The 22,166-nt window shown below is 36.5% G+C and overlaps 1 protein-coding gene across 2 annotated transcripts; it reads right to left on the reverse strand.

The window, feature by feature from the left end:
- Window positions 1–5,201: 5,201 nt before the first annotated feature.
- Window positions 5,202–7,229, reverse strand: LOC118598000 (serine/threonine-protein phosphatase 2A 56 kDa regulatory subunit delta isoform-like). 2 transcript variants are annotated; one of them, XM_036209923.1, is made up of 3 exons: window positions 6,593–7,229; window positions 6,476–6,514; window positions 5,202–5,421 (listed from the first exon to the last, which is right to left on the reverse strand). In XM_036209923.1, the coding sequence occupies exons 1-3, from the start codon at window positions 6,740–6,742 to the stop codon at window positions 5,239–5,241; spliced, it is 372 nt and encodes a 123-aa protein (XP_036065816.1). In that variant the 5' UTR covers window positions 6,743–7,229; the 3' UTR covers window positions 5,202–5,238. The 2 variants fall into 2 exon arrangements, with proteins under 2 accessions (XP_036065816.1, XP_036065817.1); XM_036209924.1 differs by lacking the exon at window positions 6,476–6,514.
- Window positions 7,230–22,166: the final 14,937 nt, after the last annotated feature.

Consider the following 22,166-nt stretch of genomic DNA (forward strand, 5'->3'; position numbering starts at 1 on the left):
AATTTTCGTTTGAGCTCCTCCTATCCGCTCTCTGGCCTCTGGTGGCGCTCTGCAGATCTCGGATCAGATTGTCCTAAATCTTTTCCTCAGTTTTGCTATTAGCTGATGCTTCAGACTAATCTGATTTAGGATAAGCAGCTGGATATAACCTCGTAAGAGTGCTTATAGAGGTCTCAGCTAAGTCTTTAAAGGCTTTCATGGGGATCTTTTGCAATATATGAAGAGGCAACGAATAATACTGTCATAGGAGCATCAAATCTTTGAATTTAGTGAATAAATCAAATGCAAAAATACATTAAATCTAAAAAAAGTATTTTTTTATTTGTTTAGATAGAATGCAGCCATTTTCATTAGGGTGGTTTTTAATTCCCAACAAGAAAGTAATACTATCAATAAACAGGAAATGAGAGTGATCAGCTGGGCTTAAATGCAAGATACTGCTGAATCTGCATTTTCTTTGAAAATGTTCATCTGAGCATTCAAATTACAGAATCTTCTTCAAAAATGCATTTTCTTCATTAAATAATGCGACAAATGCAGTGCTGACTTATCACATGCAGCCATATCCAATGCCTGACAGATTTAAAGTCCTACTCCAATCATATTTTAATTGATTTTATCAGCGTTCCCGGCGGTCTTTTATGTAGGATGATGCTGCTTTTAACCACAATCAAAAATCTTATCGTTTTCGACAGTTTTTACAGAGCATCATCAGAAATTTGTCTCAGAAACTGAGTTGTGGAGTAAGCCCACCCTCATTTCCCATCATCCATCCGTTTAGATCCTTTAGCTTACAGCCCCTTATAACCCCAACCTAACTTCAGCAGTGCAACAAAAATAGCAGAATTGGAGGTATCCAGAGCTAGATGCCAGCTCAGACGAGGAAAACAAAGATGGATCTATTCATCTACAAGAGTATGCATTGGAATGAAGCAGAGCAGGGAGCTTGTGGCTTGCTGTAGAATCTTACATCACCTTTACACTATAGAAGACACACTCAGAAATGCAATTTGAAGCTTAATTTTCTTTATATATTACAAAACTGCATAAGAACATGTTAAAATAAAACACCAAAAACACTTTTTTTATACCAGTGTGTCTTTAAACTTCACATTATCATAATTGCATTATGCAAAAAGAACACACTGTGTTATATCATATAATAAAAGATACAGTGTTGAAACCGCAGGAGCATCACAAGGCAGGAAAAGAAAGAAGAGAATTCGAAACAAGATAGTAAAGAGGACATGAGAGAAACGGAAGAAAGAGTGTATCACAGTTCTCAGTCTTGGCGTTCTCTCACTGAGGGACCAAAGCCGTTCTAAAAGAGATGCCATTACATTCCAGAGTCGAGACAACCGGGAGCGGTTTGTTCTGGACACAGCCGTTGACATGTTAAATGTGTGAAGTTTAAGATTTGTTCAGTTTTCTGCAGGAAGAATTATTTTTTTTATTAGTACTAATTTAATTTTCTTCAGTTTGAACCAAAAATTGTGACATAAAAAAATCACAGAGTCCTTATATAGCATGTAAAACTTTATGGCACTAATGAGTCTTCATGCAAACATTACTGACACATCAATAACCCTTTCTGTTGGGTCATATTCCTTCTAGTAACTATATTAATAACAGTCAACATACAATCCTGCTGCTATAAACACTACAAAATATGCATTCTATTTAATAATAACCTTCTTTCCCTGTGATATGTAAGGAAAAAATGAATAAAATCCCCCAAAGCAGTAAAGTTTATTATCTCTTAGACTGATAAAATACATGACTTTCTCTTTTTATCCAGCAGGGTGCAGCAAATCGTAGAAGTTCCATGCTGGAGCTTGAAATCCAAACCCATCACTAAATCTTTTACCAACACCTGGTGGAACATTCTGGTTAATCCTCTTCATCAAACATGCATTGTTGTCCCACTGACAGCATTTTGTCTGCACCCGCTTAACAGACTGCAAACATGAAGTCACTTGATTTTAAAAGACAAAAATAATGACCTTTTTTAAAATATATATATACAGTATAAATGTTTACATGTTTTAAGTTTGCTTTAAAAATACGATATGTTATGAATCTAAGCTTTGAATCAGAATAAATTCTGTCTTTGAATTTAATTTTCTTTCATATTTCTGTAAATTTATGTTAAATTAATACATAAAGGCCTGATTTGATCTTAAATAAACATTCAGTTTTTAACTGTATGCTTTAAACATATTACAAAGCACATTTATTTTGCAGTAATTAAGTAAAAAAAACAGAATGCAAGACAAAAAGAAGAGAGAATTCTGATTGGCTGAGGATTTCCCGCTTTTCTGCACTGACAGAAGAGTTTAAAGATTTAAAATTCTTTAAAGAAAGATTAAAAGGGATTTTCCCACATTTCTTCTACTACTTTGCATATTTAATGTCATGTTTTAAGTAGTTCTATAGGGCAAAGGTTCAAGTTTAAGACTCACAACAAACCATAAGATTTAAAGCAAGATTTTGAGCCTAGTTAGTTTGCATTAAGATGTTCCCTTTGAAAAAATACCTGACAAATTAAAAAGGACCCAGAATTTTCTTTGCAAACAATTTTAGGATTAAAAAACATTTACAGGCACACGTATGACGGCTAATGTAGTGAGGCCAGAAGAATCAGCTGTTTTAAAGAACCGCTCTGCTGAATATCATCTTTTTGGTGTTTTTAACACGTTCTTGTGGCCTTTTTATGATGATGGAGGATTAAGAAAAAATAAAGTTTGAAACTGCATTTTTGAGTATTGTTTTATTCAATTAGCTGTGAATCAGATAACAAAATGTAAATATTATTTACTGCCACCCTGCAGAATATACAAGAAAACGATAAAAGGAGTTTTGATTTTGGCTAAAAACTGCATAATCATAATCTAAAGTCCCCCAGGAACACTTTTGCAATAGATCATTAGAAGATTGGAGTGTGCCTTTAAGGGAAAACAGATGTGTGATCTGGACTAAAGAATTAAATAATTTAAAAAACAGGTTCTATTGTAGTGTTTTATAGAAACTCCTGAATGTAAAATAATACTGAAAAAGGCTTTCAGAATGAGATTTTTATGATATATGTGCATAAAAAAACACCCATAAAACCACATGTTTTATATGTATTTTGGTATGATATTTTTAATTGAATTATTATCATCTTTCACGTTTTTCCATAAAAATTGAGTTCTGAGGTTGTTAATAACTACTAAACTCACATTTTTATATACGGTTTACAAACTTTTGTGGTTTATATATGAAGCAATAAAACACGGCAAGAAAAGAGTTCCGAATACTGAATTTATGTGTACACTTTAACTAATATAAGGTGGTGCTGCAAACATTCATGAGCAATCCAAAAAAGAGAAAATAAATACAGTTATTATAATTGCAGAAGATATTTGGACTAAAAGACTGAAACAGCTATTTTTATTTAAATGAATGAACACATCAATGAAATATTAAAGTTTAACAAAAACAATTAAGTGCATTCATGCACTACAACAATTTTTATCCTGTTCAGTCTTAAAACAACTTAAAGTTGAACTCCAACTCTCTATTTTTATCTATTGTAAAACTGTTCCCAGTGGTCTTAATTATTATTATGCAGTTTTTAACCAAAATCAAAAAGCCTGTGTAATTTTTTAAGACATATTTTCTGCAAAGCGACAGTAGTTCATTAGAAATTCACCTCTGGGTTGTGGGCGGGACCGCTGGCGCTGAAGTTGACCTCGCTAATTACCCAGGATTCCTTACATGTTCTTCCGCAGGCTTATGTCCCCTCACAAGCCAAAGCTAACATTAGAATAGCAAAAAAGAGGAAAAAAAAGTCGAGTAGTATGAGGGCTATACAGCCATATAATTTAGAGCCAGATAAGAGTTCAGACGAGGAAAATTAAAACGTTATTGGACGATGCTTCAGAATTGTAGCAGAGAAAGAAGACTCTGACCCCGCCCATGGTGGTTACTTTACCACAAAACTTTTTCAAGCCTCACATTTTATCTGCTCCTGATCCAACATGATTTTGAAAATATATATACTCAGAAATTGAGCTTTTTTCTTCAAGTATTTATACGTCCTCCTTCATAAGAAAATTGCAACAAAAAATGTTAAAAAACACCAAAAAAACCTCTATTTTCATTGCAGTGGTTCTTTAAAAATGGGCTAGAATATCAAAGTATTTGTATGGAAAACTCAAAAGGTATGCACTTATTTCTTATCAATACAATTTATAAAAGACATATTTTGAATTTAAAATGTGACAAACTTCTCATTTAATGTATTTAATGTGTTATGAATTGTATACATGAATGTTTTTAAGGTGCATTCCCACAAATGCACTTTGCGCGGCGGAGGCGGACAGTTTCAATGATAAGTCAATGATACAGACACGAAATATATATATATATATATATATATATATATATATATATATATATATACATATACATGCGAATCGTGTTTAGTGTGAATGCTGAGAGTAACTATAATAGTAATTATATATATATATATATATATATATATATATATATATATATATATATATATAAACCCAAGATTGCATACTTTTCCTTAACAACCACAAAGGGGTCATCCATGCCAATGTTTAGTGTCATGGAATTGTTGTTAATCCAAACATGTGTCCCTGCATATTTTCTCTATAGCACCGCTCCACCTCTCGACATAAAACTACAAAGCACAGCATGGTATAGTTTACAGGAAACCACTCAGGCAAATCCTGCTTGCAATGCTGTGTGTAAACAATGGAGCCATAAAAGATTAATGCAAATGCACAGACCTCCTCGACTCTTTGAGGAAAAAGCATCAGTGGTGCTAATTTAGTCCTCCAGACTTGTAAAGCAAACTATTTGTTGGAGCATTACTGTATTTTTGGTTTAGTTTCTATCTGGTTTGCTGGTCCCTGACTGTAAAACAACACAAGCAAGTTCCAGGCTTTTTTTTCATTTATTACTGGCCCAGATTCCTCTGCTGTCCTCTGGTCTCTTGTCAGCCTGACTCAGAGAAACTGTACATTAGAGAGCTTGCTGGAGGGAGGGTTCAGGTATGAAGATGCAACACATCATTTGCATCAAAGATCAAGCAATAAATAATGTAGAAAGCAAAGATCTAAAGGTTTAAAAATGGCGCTGACGATCCACCGAGGTTGTGAATTGTTAATGATTCCATTCACTTTCTGTATGAAAACCAAAGATCCAATTTTACATCTAAACTGATCAGAATGTCGAATTATCTGGAAGGCGGTTACCTCTGAGAGGTGGCAGCTTCTGAAGCTCTCTGTTATCACTGAGCGGGAAAGTCGAAGTGCTTAACCTCTTCTCCCTCTTCAGAGCCGAGTGTGACCCCGGCTGCTTCACCCTCATCAGCTGAGCTGGAGGAGGCACTTTCTTACTGGAGCCCTGCAGGAACACGAAGAGCACAAGGGGTTCCTGTTACCAGCAAGGTAGGTCAAGGTAGTTCTCAGTCCTAAAGGAGAGGGTACAGGCATTGCTGTGATGAGGAGTCTGGGCCGGGTTCAGGGGAGACAAAGATGGAAGAACAAAGGGGGGGATGTTGTGTTTAAGGGTCAGGTTCCGTTCCGAAATCAGATCAAGTGATTTTCAGTCATTCAAGCAACCTGATCACATCCGGTTGAAGCAGTTGGCTTTATTCTTTGTGGCGGATCTCAGCAGAATAAATTAATTCTGGAGGAGGTGTCCTCCAGAAGTAATCTGTTTGATTGACACAAAGCAGGTTGGATAAAAAAAAAAAAAGTCCTAAAACCTGATTTAGCATCAAATATATATGAAAATAAATATATATTTATTCGAATTTAAGTGAGACAGTGATTTCACAAATACAAATGTTAAATTTAGCTTTTTTCATTATTTTTTATTAGTTTTACACTCTGAAGCTGTGTTAATTTTTTTTAATAAAGCTGGAGTGTCCTCCACAGATAAGATGGATAAAAATAACTCTGACAATGTTAAGTATTGTACTCACAGGCAAAAGAAAGCATGATTGGCTAGAAATAGCCATGGAGTGCAAGTATTTTCAAAGAAAAGAAAGTCATAAGATCCTGCCGCACGTCACATGGGAAATGTTTCCCGATCTGCAGGCAGGACAAGAAGTTATCAAACTAAGAATTAATTCCTTAAAGGCCTTTTAGAGGTAGAAGGGATAGCATGCAACACTTTAATCTAATTTGTGAAATAAAAATGCACACAAGTAAAACGAGGACTGTTAGTTAAAAGAAAAAAAAAGAAAAAAAGTTGTACAAGAAATGAAATAGTAAAAATTCACATTTTGTTTTTGAAGCTATAATAAAACCCTACAGACCATTTAAATTTAATGCAATCTCTGTGCTTCTTATTTTGCAAATCGAGAAAAAAATAATCACACATTCATGAATTATCTATTTTATGAGATTATAATACACTTTTTAAACTAGTTCAAAAGTTTGCAAGCTCTTACCTGGTCATCTGCAGGCACATTTTTACCTCCAGATTTCTCCTAATTCAATGAAACAGTATTTACAAATAATGATAAATCAAAAAGTAATAGACAGAAATGAAAGTAAACCCACTTTACCTTCTCTTTTTTGCTCTTGTGAGGCATCTTCAGATCCCCAGAGTCAGAGGAGGTGGAACTGTGGTCACAGACTCTCTCTCTCTCTTGCAGCCTGAGCTGTTTGCATACTGATGAGGTGTTCGGGGATGAAGCTGTCCGTCCGCGCATCATGTGACCGAGTTTGCCTTAAGATGCTTCCGCTGCTGCCGCGCTCGCCAGGTGTTACGACATATTTCAAGGAAACGATTCAGAAAAAATGTCCGGGACTAGGTCAGACTAACTGCTCCTGCGGCTGCACTTCTGACAACCATTCAACCAGTTTGCAAAACTACTGTTGCAGTGCGCACTTTCAACCACAAGAGGGTAGTGTGGTGCCAAAGGAGGAGCTGAGTCTCGCTTTTACAGTCTTTCCAAACTGATTTTTGTCGACATTTATTCTTTAAAAATGTTCTAAAACTGGATTTATATGAAGGAATTTGCCCTTTAAGACCAAGCAGAGAGTTAAACATGAAAAGGAAGGCTCCTGGTGTGCTTTTTGGGGGAGAATCTTCTGATAGTCCCATTAAATAATAGTCCCTTGTGCTCAACACATCCCCCTGTCGGCCAATAGGAAGTATTACAATAAAACATAGGGAAAAAAATCTATTTTGAAATAAAAAATAAAGTTGAATGAAATACAAAAATAAAGCTTTGCAAATACGTTTTAGAGTATATATTCAAAATAATATGTATTGTTATTTCATTAGTTTATTTGAGAAAAAACGAAATACATAAACATGCAATACAAATTAATTTAAAAAATGTAATAATGTTTATAAAAAGTTGGGCTATGGATCTCTAAATGTTCAAACATAAGGTGTTTCTTTCCTAACTTTTTTTTTAAATATTTTATATGTCCAGAAGGTGGCAGTCTTGTATTATTTGTGTTTTGTTTAAAATAACAAGTACCTGATAGATTTATTAGCAATTATATGTAAGAGTTCCATAATTAACTTTTAACTTATAAAAAGTAAAATGTTTTTAATTAAAACAAATATGTCATTTCCTGAATTTAAATTCCTGGCAATATTATTTTTTGTCATTTTCCTGATAAATAGCAGATGAACTCCTACAAACCTGAAAGAGGCATACCTGTGTTCCCATCATCTCATGTGATTGGAGGAGGAGGTGGTGCGGTCCGACACCAGCGAAGACCGCATGTGTGGGCTATAAACAGAGGAGGATTGTTTTCTATTCTGGCTGTCGATGAAGCACACCGGTGTGTATTGATCAAGTTGTGAGAGTGCTGTGTTCTCTGACTCATTGTGTTTCCATTCCACCCTTTATCCACGATCAGAACTTCAGTGTTATTACAGTATGATATGGGTCCCTTCATTTCCTGCCTCAGCAACACTAAATGCAACAGCATGGTGTGTGTGTGTGGGGGGGGGGCTTCTGTGTGCACATGTAGGGATGGATGTGTGGGACAGAAAACAAATGAACAAGTCTTGTACAGGCAGTGGATGAAATGAAGAAAAGCAAAGTCATGGGGGAATATTTATTTTTCTGTTGTATTTAAATAAATTAATCAAATATTGTGTTCACAAAAGCCTGCCCAGAGGGTTAGACTTCATTCATATTCATTGTCTCTTTCTTTTTGTTATTCATCAAGCAGCTTTTTTTCTTGGGATGCACTTTGCAAAATTTTTCCAACTTTGGCTAAAGGCTATTTTTACACAGATGCTATGTAGCACGGTTAGTGAAGTGAGAACTGCCACAATATGGGGCTTTTTTCTGTTTTTTTTTTTAAGAAGAATGCTGTTCAGCCAGTGGGGCTAATGAGTGGGACCGCTCAACGTGAGATTGTTTATCTTTCCAGGAGAGATTCTGAGAAAGGGGCAAAGGGAGGCAGAAATGATGCAGCTTGTCAGAACTAGACAACAAAGGCGAGCCTGGAGGTGCAGGACTGCCTTAGCTTGCTGTAATCACTGTATAAATGTGGCAGCTGCACAATCATGGCTGATAACACACACGCAGATAATGTGACAACTTTAACTAAAATCTTCACCTACCTTTCTTCATTATAAAGTGACACAACAAATCAATTTAAAAAGTAATCTGACTTTATCCTTTTGCATATCTTTGGCAAAACTTGGTGTTTTTATCACAGAAAAGTGTAATAATTGATGTGTGATTTGTAATTTGAGACGCCACCCTATTTTAGATGTAATTTCAGAGGCACTTTCACACTGTACTGATTGGTCTGTACCACATTTGGGCAAATGTGAGGTGTTGTCAAGGTAATTTCTGCAAAAAAAATGTACTTTAGAATAAAAGAAGCCAGAGGAAGATTTCTCGCGAGGAGACCAGATCCGACCAAATCTGCCGCTAGTTTGTAGAGACCCTTCATTTATTAGAATTTTGGTTTTCTAGGTTACAGAGAATACTCAATCTAAAGATTAGCTTTAACAGTCAACCATAACATCTTTTTGCTATCGAGTTCCCACACCGCGACTGAGATTGATGCAGTAATTCCTGGCCAATGAGCGAAGAGATTCTTGGTGACGTGGTTCTGTTTACAAGGTTTGGTTTAAAGTAGAAATGGTAGATTCAGGACTTGATCTGAAGCAAATTAAGCGGAACAAATGATTTTTCCAGCCTGAAACCACCTTGAAAGATGGGTTTGAGAGCGGTTCCTGGTCCAGTGTCCACTTGGGTGCATTCACACTGTAAATAAGTTCCAGATTCTCATGTATTCAGTCAGAATACACTCTGACATTTAAATCAGAACTCCAATTTTTTTGTTATTTATAGAAATTTGAAAAACTTTTTATTTTCCTGTTCAAATTACATTTCTTTAAAGTGTCATTTGTGTTCATGGAAAAAGTTTCCTGATTAAATCAAGTGTGTATGAAAGAACTGTGGCTCATTTGCACAAAGATTTTACAACTCCAACCTGACGGTGACAACAGAGAAAGATTTATTTAGAGGATGAATGAAATCTGCTCTGATGAGATTAGTTTGCCTGTAACTACCTTGCTATGAAGTGTTATTAATTGAGTTGACGCTTTAGCAGCTGCTGTACTTGTCAGATTAATGATGCAGGAATGCTTTGATTTATTCTCTGTAAGGTAAGACCGAACCAGAAAGCAATATTGAAAGGAGAATATGACTTCAATAAAATGTTAGCAACTCAAATCTATTGCATGAATAATAAAAGCTGAAAAAAAAAATAATTAGATTAAAATATAGGGTTGGCTGGGGTCACTTTAGTTTGGAAGAAAGTTCATTCTTTTGCTGCACTGAATGTCGTAATCTTCAAAGTGTGTACAGAGATGTTCAGCATGATTAAGTGCTGTCGCTCTTCTTGGTTCCTCTCAACCTGTCGCCCTCTCCGCGCCCCAGAAGAGCTGGTTTGATGGGCTTGAAGAAACATCTGCTTCACAAGGATCCCCTCTGGGATTCAAACCTCTCCGAGGCGATGCTTTATGGATGTCACCAGCCGTGCCCTTTTTTTCTAGAACCCACCGATTCTATCAAAGATCAGCTCGTACGTTTGGGCTTCGAGCTGTTATCAGACAAGGCACAAAAACGCGGTGTTCCCAGGAGCGCTTATCCCTGAGCTCTACCCTTTGATTTTGACTTTTTTGCCTCTTTTTCAGAGATGTTAAAGCTTCAGACACCTTTTATCTCTTAACTTGAACCTCTCGACTTTACATAAAATGAGACAAACTTTAAAAAAGATATTTGATAGGATGGGAACAGAAATGACAGATATGTATGCAGTCATAAAATAATAATGAAGAAATTCTTCCTTTCAGTGGTGGCTGTGCTGCAAGAGCATATCAAGTTTTTACTGATTATTTCAAAAATAATAAACATTTTAATAAATTACTGCGTTATTTGGTAATGCGTCCTTTTAAAGTACTGTACTTACAGGGTATTTAAGTGGCATTTACATGGTGCTTTTTTGGGAATCTACTGGGTATTTATGCTGCACACACTGGGTTTTTACATAGTACCTACTAGGTATTTATGCTGCATACACTGGGTTTTTACGTAGTACCTACTAGGTATTTATGCTGCATACACTGGGTTTTGACATAGTACCTATTGAGTATTTATGCTGCATACACTGGGTTTTGACATAGTACCTACTGGGTATTTATGCTGTACACACTAGGTTTTTACGTAGTACCTATTTACGTGTTGTATTAATGTGTCTTTTTTGTTGGTACTTACCACATGTAAGAACGGAGTAAGTACAAATAATGTACCTAGAATTTACTTCTTACCATATGTTTGATGGTATTTACCATGTGTATCAAGATAGTTGCTGAACAGAAACTATCTTTATGGTTCTGTGGAGAAGGGCCTGGAATTTACTTGACTCAATGAGTTTATTTGTGTTTCATGGTACTCACCATGTGTAAGAGGATGTGTATTTACATAGTACTTATGTGGTATCTCATTGTGTTTTTCATGGTTGTTTCTATTAAAGAATAAGTACACAGAGAGTACCAATTATTATATATAATATACTGTATATACCACTTAAATACATGGCAAGTACCAAGTAGGTAAACCCAAATAGGTACCATGTAAGTACCAGTAATTTCCCTGGAAATACTTTAAGAAGAAGTGTTACCAATAAGTTATTATGGACTCAAGGTCCAAATTATAAGACTTAGAAACAAACAAAAACAAACAACATTCATAAAAGATACAATAAAATAGCATAAAAATACTAAGAACAAAAGACATAAAACAAGTAAAATGCATATTACAAGTTTAAATTGGTTTTGATCTTTATTTTTTTATTTTCTTTATTTTATTCTAACATTATTCAAATAAATAAGATTTTTTTTTAAACTGTTTTACTAAACATGGTAAAACAAACATGGTGTATATTTACCAAGACGTTTTAGCAAGTACTTGAAATTATTTTTATAATTTACCTTTTTTTTAGTTATACTTTTCAAACCAAAAACTTCAAATGTACCTTCTGAGAGTATGGAGTACATTTAATACATAAAGGGATTTTCTGTGTACCAGAAATGCTTTTATTGTGAGGTCCTCCATGTTTTTTAAGTACAAGGATGGCATTTCTCTGGAACTCCTGTTTGGATGTCTCAGTTGAAAGGTCCAGGCTTTTAAACACAACTTTTTTTTTTCTATTCAAAAAAATGTTTTCTTTGTAACCTTAAAGAACAGAGTTTGAAGTACACAACAAAGCGAACACAAGTCCTTTCTTTGTCAGCATCTTAAAGTCATACGATTTTTTTTTAAATTCTCATGTAAATGTAACCTTTCTGTTACTTTTTGGAGTTTTCCTGATCGATTAACAGAACACCTCCTGCAGATCAGTGGTGGAACTAGAACATCTGGGTGGCAAGAGACTTCGGAATTGTGGTAAAAGAGAGCAGCAGAGTATAACGATTTCAAATAGTTTTTTTGTTGTTGTTGAAGTATTAATTCGTTTTCCTAAAAGTAAGGATTACCTCTTGCCAAAGCAAGGGCACAGTGTGGATTTTGGCTAAGTCCATGGTGGTTACGGCCAAGATGGACCTGCATTTTATGTACAGGGGGGTAACAAAAAATTTAGGGGCTCAAGAGTTTATTTAAAAATATAGCTTTTTTTATTTTTTTTATTTATTTTAAGAATCATATATGGACGTATGGTTTGGGCCCCATTCGCGTCATTTTTTGACATTTTGGGTGTCCCCAACTCGTTGCTTTTGACGTGCTCCCATTGAATCCCATTTAAGTGTTTGAAACAGTTTGATCCATCCCTGAATCCAGATTATTATGTACACTTCTTTAAGGAGTCATGTCTAATGTGAGTTCAGCTACAGGGAGCTTGGGTATTTGAGGTCATAGAATTCACATCACTCTCCACATTGAAGGGAGTTGGACGGTTTCACTATCCAGCTTGGATTCTGACAGTCGTCTTGTGGAGAAATGTCTGAGGAAAGTGCCGCCTCCCTCAGAGGCAGCGGAGGATGTCCAGGCTGAGATTCAAGCTCATTGTAGTTCTGGTCACAGCTACAGCTTAACCTGTGGAGACTGATAAAGGTTAAACAACAACATAATGCAATCCCAGCATGCAAAGCAATTCATAACCTTGCAAATAACAACACAGCCCTTCAGATAACAGAGGAGGTTAGGTATGCTGCTCCGGGGCTGAGTGTAAACCCTTCGATGGACATACATTTTTTATGGGGAATGCTGTTTAGCAGGTGGTTCAGCTGGCATGAGTTGCACGAAGAAACTTCATTTTTAAAATATTGGCCCTAAGAAATGCAGAGAGGGATCTCTGAGGTGCAAGAACAGGAACATTATTTAAGAGATTTGACAAAATACTTTAAAATAAATGCACTACACAGCGAAATAACTAATGTTTTATTAGATACTGTTTACGTGCAGTTCTTTTCTTTAAGTTAAAGCTATCATGTCCTCCACTTCATCTGCTCAAAGCAGTCTGGAAGGGTTCACGCTGTGCATTGGCCTGTGCCTGTGTGGTCGGCTGGCACTCGCTCTTTCTGCAGAAAGGGTAAAGGCCAAAGGCAATCAAGTTTGTTGCGGCAGCCGCGGGTGGACTAATCGAGTGCTGCCCCAAGAGAGCAGCATCCATTAGATTGTGTCACAGCCGGCCAGCAGCCGTCACACCGCTGCCTGCGACTCATTTGCCTGTTGGTGGGTTAATCCACTTTTTTTTTTTTTACTGTTTTTCTCTTACTGCCTAGAAGGGAAAAAAATCTGGAAACTGTAAGTCCCTGGCCGAAATGACAAAAGGATTTGTTCACTGCCAGTTCATTGATTTTACAATTATTATAAATGAGCTCTGTCCAAAATTGGCTTCTCCCCAGTTGGATAGCGGTAGAGGATGAGCAGTTCTGTTAAAGATCTGATGCACATGCTGTACAAAGACTCTGCTGTTCTCGAGAATAAACATCATGACTGAGAAGTGCAGGAATCGCTCCAGCTCTTGAATGATGCTGCAGTCTAAACTCCTCTTACAGTTACATACAGGGCTGTCTGAGGGCAAAAACGGGAAAATCTGTACAGTTCCCACATGAAATAGCAACGTCGAAGAGCACTCAGTGAACCTTTAGAACGAAAATGTTCATGCACGTTTGTCTTATGGGCATTCAGTAATCATAGAGAACACATATTGGTGAATACAACACATTCCCAAGTCGTCACATACTGACGCTGGTGAAAGACCCTCCGTGAGACGTTTTGGTCGTCCCTAACTCATCAGTTTCTGACATGCTGGCTGTTCCACTTAAATCACGAGTCCGGTCGTTTTGTTGGACGCGGACCAAACCTCAGGACACTGCTGGTACCGTAACCATATCCTGGTCCTCGTCTGGTACCATATCCGGTATCGATCCTTGTGCGGTAACAATCCACATTCAGTCCCAATCTGCGTCCGGTATCGGGTTAAGGTTAGGGTTTGCGGCACAGATACTGGTGAGCCTTACATGGAACTCCAGACCAGTTCAAACCAGTTCTGGAAAGCTTTAAGTACTTTTCCACTAAAAACAAAGCCATACATTACTTTGTCAGCAGAAGTGCGGACACTGACCACTCAAGACGTAGATTTGGTTAAGATGACCATTTAAGGTATCAATGACTAAGGGTTTTTTTCCCTCCTGCCAGACATTGGCCTGAAGCCACATAGGCCCCACCTCTGAGGATATAACTGTGGAGTCCTCTTTACCAGACATTGTCTGTCAAAGTAGCGACCCAGAGTACTCTGGAAATGAAATCAAGATCATTGAAAGCCAGCTGTTGTGTCAAAAATGAGTTTTCCTGTTTTCTTTAAAAAAGAACAATCACAATAAAGTACAACTTTCAGCACATCTAAAGTCCAGATCAAGTTAGAATATAATGGTTCCTCAAAGCCTACTTAATGTTGTTATTAAAGAGATCCTCATTTGTCTAGATTTAGAAGAAATGCTTCATGAATTCATAGCAGTACCTCTAATGCCATGGAGACATTCAGCTATTTCTTCATTAAGTTCCTTTCAACTTTTTGCCATTTATTTGTTTTGCACCAAAGGAAGGACCTTCAAACATGTTTAATTGCTTAAAAAACGTGTTATTTTTTCATTTTTTGTCCATTTATCTTCATTTGGAGTTAATATCTTGATCTGTTCCGTAAGTTTATTCCCAAGTTTCTTGCTTTTAACCAGTGAGGAAATCTGTGTGGTAGTGTCTCTGCAGAGTAAAGACTCTCAATTTCATACTCCACATTTCATGAAAGATAAAGTCTGACTGAAAGGTGTCCTTCTGAAATGAAGTACCTTCCTGTCCTTCAGTCGGTCAGTGGCCACTCCTTCCTGCCCCTCTGACTCTCTCAAAGCTCCTTCAGTCGTATTTCTTCATCCCTATCTCCTCACGTTCTGCCTCTGCTCCGTTCCACTCTGCTAGGGAGTTACTGGGGTCAAAAGACCGGCCTGCAGCCCTGCGCTAATCTGGGAATACAGGCGGACGGAGACAGAGGCTGACATAAAGGCCAGCTTTCCAACGTTGATAAAAGGCTGTTCTTCTGCTTCGAACCTGATAGCATCTAACTTGACCTATAAATGTTTTTGACCGTGACTGAAAAAAGAAATGCGTCTCCGTGTCTGGAGAGGCTGTAGCAACAGATATGAAGTACAAATACCAGAGAAGAAAATCTAAATATGACATCAGGCCTCAGAGTGAAAACTGGAATTTCAAGGCATAATTTAAAAAAAATAATTACTCTAATCTTTCTAATAAATTTAGTTGCAAATAAGTAAATTGTAAATGTTATGTAAACATGGACTATTACACTACAAAATTAATGATGTATTCTTTCCCTTCTGTAATTCCACATTTAACCCTAGAACACTTTCATTATAAAAAGTTACGCCATCACTATTGCCAGGCAATTTTTACCCAACATAATATCACTGAAAAATATTTTTCAGAAGAATAAATCAAAGTTGTTTCTTTTATTTTTAATTGTGGTATATGTAAAAAAAAAGGAAAATAAAAACATAGAAAGATGATCAAAACATGATTTTAAATTGACTTAAAAATTAGGAATTTGAGAAGAAAAAATTCCTAAAAAAATAATAATTATACTGGAGACTTGGCCTTTAATCCACCCATTCCTGGGACATATGAGACTTTAGTTAGGGACCCATGACATTCCGAAAAATGCAACATGTTGAAAATCATGTAAATACTTTTGCTCAGGTGAAAATCACCCAGCGATAGTGCTCTGGAGTTAAAGATCCCTTCCAATGATAACTGTGTTTTAAGCAGTGGCGGGCCGTGCATTTCACACCTAGGCCTTCAGTAGTGCTCCATCTGAATCAATCCAACCCTCAATAACTATTTTATGGCTATAAAACTTCTACTGCAGGTACAGCTGCCACACACACACCAAAAGCATCAACAATAACCTGATAAAATTTCAATATTATGTAGGGAGATAGTAAAATTTTACTCACCAAAAATCCAGATTATTTAAACACAAAATCCATCATTTCTATCCTCAAGAAGATTTCAATCACTCTGTCGTGCAGAATCCATGCGTTTCGCAGATAGAAAGTGTTCCGTGGCTGTGATAAGATGGAAAAAGCTGCATGCGGGAAATGTTCTGGTATTCCTGAAGCCTCTTGTGGTCCAGGAGGGAGACAAACATCAGTTTTTGTGATCGATCAAGGTCTGTGTCTGGAAAATAATATTTGCGCGAGGATTTTGCGCTGCACGCGCCCGCGGTGCGTTCAGGAGCCTCGTAGATTTCAGCTTCACTCCCGCTCAATGGAGTCACGGAACTCCTTTACCCGTGCCAGACAAAACTGTGCCACAACTTTACCCAGACATTCAATTTCCACCAAAAATCAGACGATCAGACGCTTTCCACTGGTAACATCTTCAAACCTGACACGCCGCTCCTCGGCACCTGTGTCCGTCAGCAGAACCAGAGCGAGCTGCGAGCTGTCCAATCAAAGCTCGTGAAAATCCTGACGTTTCCGTGGGCCTTCTAGCTGGCCTAGCACGTGGTCTCCTCCAGATCTGATTGGTTGAAGCAACAGTTTGGTCGACAATTATTGTATGCTACAGGGCCCGCAGAACTGATTGTGAAGGCCTCCGGGCAGATTTCTTTGACCCTAGCAACAAATGGTGCTGCAATGTGATTGGTTAATGCTTAAATAGGAAAATACACGTCTGGAAGCAGCGCAACCAGGGAGACAGCAATGAAAGGACGAAGACAGAGCATTTGGAATTATAGAATACGTATTCACGGAAATAAATAATAATTAATATCAGTCTGTGATTCAGATATTTTTAGGCCAGCAGAGAAGGCCTTGCAGGCCCTGACGGCCCGCCACTGGTTTTAAGGTTTTTTACATGTTCTTGTATCATTTTTCACATGATAGAGGGAATTTATAAAGAAAGTTAAGCTTAAAATTGCATTTTCAAGTATTTCTTTTAACAAATCATTGTGAATCAGGAACAAACACAAAATGCTGCTTGAAAAAACTTGTATTTATGATGCAGAAAAAACAATAGATGGGCTACAAACTCCCTCATTTCTGGTGCATCCACTTGCAGACAAACAGATTCATGTACGTCTTTGTTTTCCTCATCCGAGCTGGCATCTGGTTCAACACTGTACAGCTGGAAAGCTCCAATATTGCTTATTATTTTTGTTGCACCAGTGATGGTATCTTGGGATTGTGAGAGGGAGGAAGCTAGCAGAAAAGAGTGTAAGCAAATGAATGATGGGATATCAGCTGAAGCTTACTTCCATGTTAACAGTCCCGCCCACAACTAAGAGGTGAATTTCTCTGCAAAAACTAAATTCTAGAAAATGACGTTTTTATTTTTTTTATTTTTTATTTTTTTTACAAATGTTGCTTAAAAACTGTATAATCCTAGTTAAAAGATTCCTGAGAAAGATTTTGCGATGAATCAAAAAATAATTGGAGCATGACTTAAAATATTTCTAAATTGGCAAAATCAACTGTCATAATCCTCACATATTATATTCTCTTAGATGGATTTTATGTTAGCAGTAAATCAGCATTACTATTTTCTGCCAAACATTTTCTTTGGACTCCAGACAGAGGTGTTGGTTGCTCTCACGTAACTGGTATAAACCCTAAAGAAACTCACTTTAAAAGTTTATTTTAAAAGGTTTTCTTTCCTGGTTGCTCCTCTAACAATTTACCCTTAAACAGTCTAAAATTACATTTCTTATAAGTGGGGAACATACTGTAATGAAATTAGGGAGCTAGGATGGTGTAACAAGAATAATAAATGAAAAAGTTCTGTGCATTTTCAGCGAGCAAAATAAAACCTAAACCTAAGAAGGAATGTCTCGCCAGTAAACATGGTGCAGTGATGGATTTGTGGGACTTGGCAATTTTCTTCAGTGGTCAGAGCTTAGCAAAACTCAGCAAAACCTGTGTGATATTTTTGGAGGGTTTAGCCCACAAAGACGTGAAAGTTGTCAACACTCCTGCTCGCTCAGTCAGATTCATCAGCCTGGAGGGCATCCTACAGCCAAAATGTCCACAGAAATGTCTCCAACGGCAAATCTTCATTTCTTTTTAGAAAGGAAAATCATTTTAAACACATTTGGAAAAAGATTAAATGCAATCGAACAAACTTACTGACTCAGATTATGTTTTGAAAGCAAGTAATACCTGATTAACATGATTTGTGGACTCCACATCAAAGCTCTATATCTAGACTGGGAACTCCATAGGATTCCTCAGGAGGAAGAATGAACTGATATAAGGAAGAGGATGTGTGGAGGCAGTTCTTAGTGCCGTGGACTTCCTTCAGCCTTGGATAAGCTTTCAGAAAGGTGTGGAGCTATGAAGTATTTATCTGAGCTGTCACTGGACAGCATAGGAGCATCTCTGTGGTTGGAATGCCAACACTGCTGGAGACGTACACGCTGCTTTGTTTGCGAGTTTGAGTAGAAAATAAGGAGCCGATTCCACTAGATCAGCACAACAAAGTACATTTGTTTACTCTGTAATACTTTAATAACTTTAAATTTTGGTTGTGTCCTTCACTAATCACTATTTAGTGTACTATGCAGGGCGTTCACCATTTTGCAGAACTGTCTGAAGCTACAACTCCAGAATCAAATGCTCTAGAAATTTCCCAGAAGTCTCGGTGCTCACTAGAGTAGTGAATATAGACTCCAATGCATCGCGTTTAATCCTAGAACACTTTCGCTATGAAAAGTTACATCATCACTTTTGCCGGGTAATTTTTACCCGGTATAATATACCCAATAAAAAGTATTTATCACAAAAATAGTTCAAAATATGACAACGCATAATACATTAGAGTAGGTATTCTTTTTATTTTTAACTGTAGTTTGCGCAAAATAAATATAAAGGAAGATCCTAAAACAGGCTTGAAAATGGCTGAAAAATTAGGAATTTGAGAAGAAAAAAAATCCTAAAAAATAAATAATGATACTGACGACTTGATCTTTGGTCCACCCATTCCTGGGACATGAGGGTCTTTACTGAGGGACCATGACTCTCAGATAAATGCAACATAATGAATTCATGTGAGTACTTCTGCTCGTGAGAGTGCTCTAAACCACTTTTTAGGGGGAAAAAAAAGGATTTTAATTTTAATCTTTGGAAACCATATACGTTTTTATTTTCTGAACAGAGTGAATTCAAAATTCATACAGTCTTCATAACATATTAATATTTATTAGGTTTTAGGAAATCAGTGACGTCTTATTTTGCTGACTAAAAAAAAAAAAAAAAGTAGTGAGCATGGTGTCCAGATTGCTTTTAAAATCCAGTGCACTTGATAGGATCGCACAATATAGTTTTTTTAATCGTTAGGGCATGAATGGGAAAACTTTTTTGGCCACAAAAGGTTCTAAAATTTGCTTAAAGGACCAAACTAGGACCAAATGCATGGCATGTTTTGGTAATCTGTCATTACAGAAAGATATAATGGGAAAAAGATGCTATAATTTTGATTGAAAATTTATATATATATATATATATATGTTGTTAAACAGAACATTTTTGAGTTGTTATTTCACAATTTGTGGATTTTTTTCCTAGTTTAGTACAGATTGTGCCAATAGATTGACGTCAGGTTAAAACCTTGAGAAATTCTGCGTTTATATGGTGTTAATGTGATTAAAAAATGACTGTCTGACTCAGAAAACACACATTAACGACAGAAAAACAACAAATCCTTCAACCCAACATGAATGCAGAGTAACGTTTTGCACTTAGACATAGGTTAATTGATTTGTAGAGATACCAAAATTACAGAAAAAATAAAACATTTAAAGGGGTATCAACGTAATTTATTTCAGTTTAGCAAACCAGATTAAATTGTTTAAATACAGGCTCATTAAAACAACTTTTGATGTGATACAAGTCCGGCCCTTTGGTTCGTAGTTTGCCCGCCCCTGAGAAAACGAGTGGAATTAGGACATAGCTTTTGTGTCAGGGGTGGAGCTACGGGGGACCAAGGGGGGCCAGCTGCCCCATCAACAAAAAGCTTTCCACCTCTGTTCTCAAACTCATTTTTGAGTCAATGTCAGTTTCTTTATTGACAAAAAACTAAAGATGTATTGGGACTGGACATTTGGTTCAATTAAAGCCAGTTTTGGTTCGAAACAGAAATGTCTAGTTGATAGCAGTCTGAATACAGACCAAACTCAGTTCAGGACTCCATCCAGACCAAATTGAACAGACTCAGTCCCGACTAACAAACTTTAGACAAAGAAATCATCAAAACAAGACATTGAAAACTTAACAAAAGCAATATTTTTACATATCTTGAGCCCCTCAAATTATTTGCTACGCCCCTGTATTGTGTAAACTGGCACATCCGGGCCGTTAGCAACCTAGCCTTAGCCAAAATCTGCGCCGTTATTGCTTTTGGAAAATTAAATACAAACTAATTAATAATAAAACAGTTTAAAATAAATATTTTTTGTATCCTTTCATTTGTTATGTGTTTTACTCTGCTGTTCTCATTTACTACCCTTTCAAAGTCTTCTGCTCTCTAGCTTCTTGCCCCTCCATACAAAATGTTCTGGACAGCTCCATTGAAGAATTGGTCACATTCGTGTGTTGTGTTCATTTCAGGATCAAACTGACTGTTAATCTGGTTCACTACTGTTAGCTTTTCATATTTTGGGGTCAAGACCGGATTCTCCCATCCAGAGACTTTGAAAACATCTGCTTTCAATAATTTATCTAATGAATTCTTGACTGAGCACAGATGATTTCTGTGCTTCATCCCGTTTAGGTTCAACTGTGGTTCATATGTTCAAATACAGATGGATCGCTCACCGGAGCAGACAATGTGTGTATTTGTGTGCGTTTAATGTGTATGTCTGCTGAACCCTTCACCTGCCTTTTTATCCCAACTCAATGCCAAGAATTTTCTCTTCAAGGAGTTTCTCCAGTGAAATTAGCTTATTACAGCAACCACCTTCATTCCATTTCGAATGTAATTTGTGTTGATTGAAAAGTCTGCACTAAAGTAGCACCAAATTGGGCATGGATGCACCTCAGGATCCCCTCTTTTTGTAAGTTAGCCACAAAAAATTCAAAAATGGCAGCCATTTGAAAAAATTGACCTAAATGAAAGCTAAAATCTGCTAGCTTGATGCTAACGTATGATTGGATTTCCCTTAGGACGGCTAATGCTAACGCTCGGTCGACCTAAACATACATTGCTGACTAAATGAACGTCTTTATATTCTCAGAGGCATGAATTTTCTAAACTCTTTTAAGGAAATATTTTCTAAAGTAACCATTTGTGTTCTAAAGCACTGATTTTGCTCATACTTTCTTCTTCTTCTGGAATAAGGTGTAATGTTATAGCGCAATCGCCACCTAGTGGACAAACTGAAACGCCCTCCAGGAGAAGCAGAACGATTGTTGGAGCTTCTCCGCATTAAAATCCATGTAACACTATATGATATTAACAATATCATTATAATTTCACAAAAAAAATTAGAGTATGTGAACTGTATCAGATTAATACAAAAATCTTCAGAACATACACACATATATATGTGAAGAGAAAGAGAGAAAGATTATTACTGTATTTCTAAACAAATATGTATAAATGTGTAAACGGTGTAAACTCAAAACTGAATTAAATCAAATTGAGAGGATCAAAAGAATTGGAAAAAAAAATCGGAATTGATTCGGTCCATGCTCTGGTGAATTGATCCAAATTGGCTTTGGAAATTATTGGCAATACACAGCCCTTCTATTAACTTTTCAATGAGATGTAATAACTTGCTAAGCCAATAAAACATATTTTTGAGTAATTTGATGTTAAAACATTTGCAAGTAATATCCCTAAAAACAGCTATTTTTTTACTTATACTTCTCCTCTAATTTTTATTATTTTAATTGTTGTAGAAATAAGCATAGTCTAACTGTTATAGCATTTAGGATATATTTTTGGAGAAAAGTATGAGTATATGTATATAAATGTACCATTATAAAAATTATAAAGTTTGTCAGAACATGCTCTATAGGATATAATACTTCCAATTATTCAACGCAAATACCTAAATATGAGTGTTTATGGCTGATTTCAA

This window comes from Oryzias melastigma, linkage group LG22 (genome assembly GCF_002922805.2).
Source record: "Oryzias melastigma strain HK-1 linkage group LG22, ASM292280v2, whole genome shotgun sequence".
Taxonomy (NCBI): domain Eukaryota; kingdom Metazoa; phylum Chordata; class Actinopteri; order Beloniformes; family Adrianichthyidae; genus Oryzias; species Oryzias melastigma.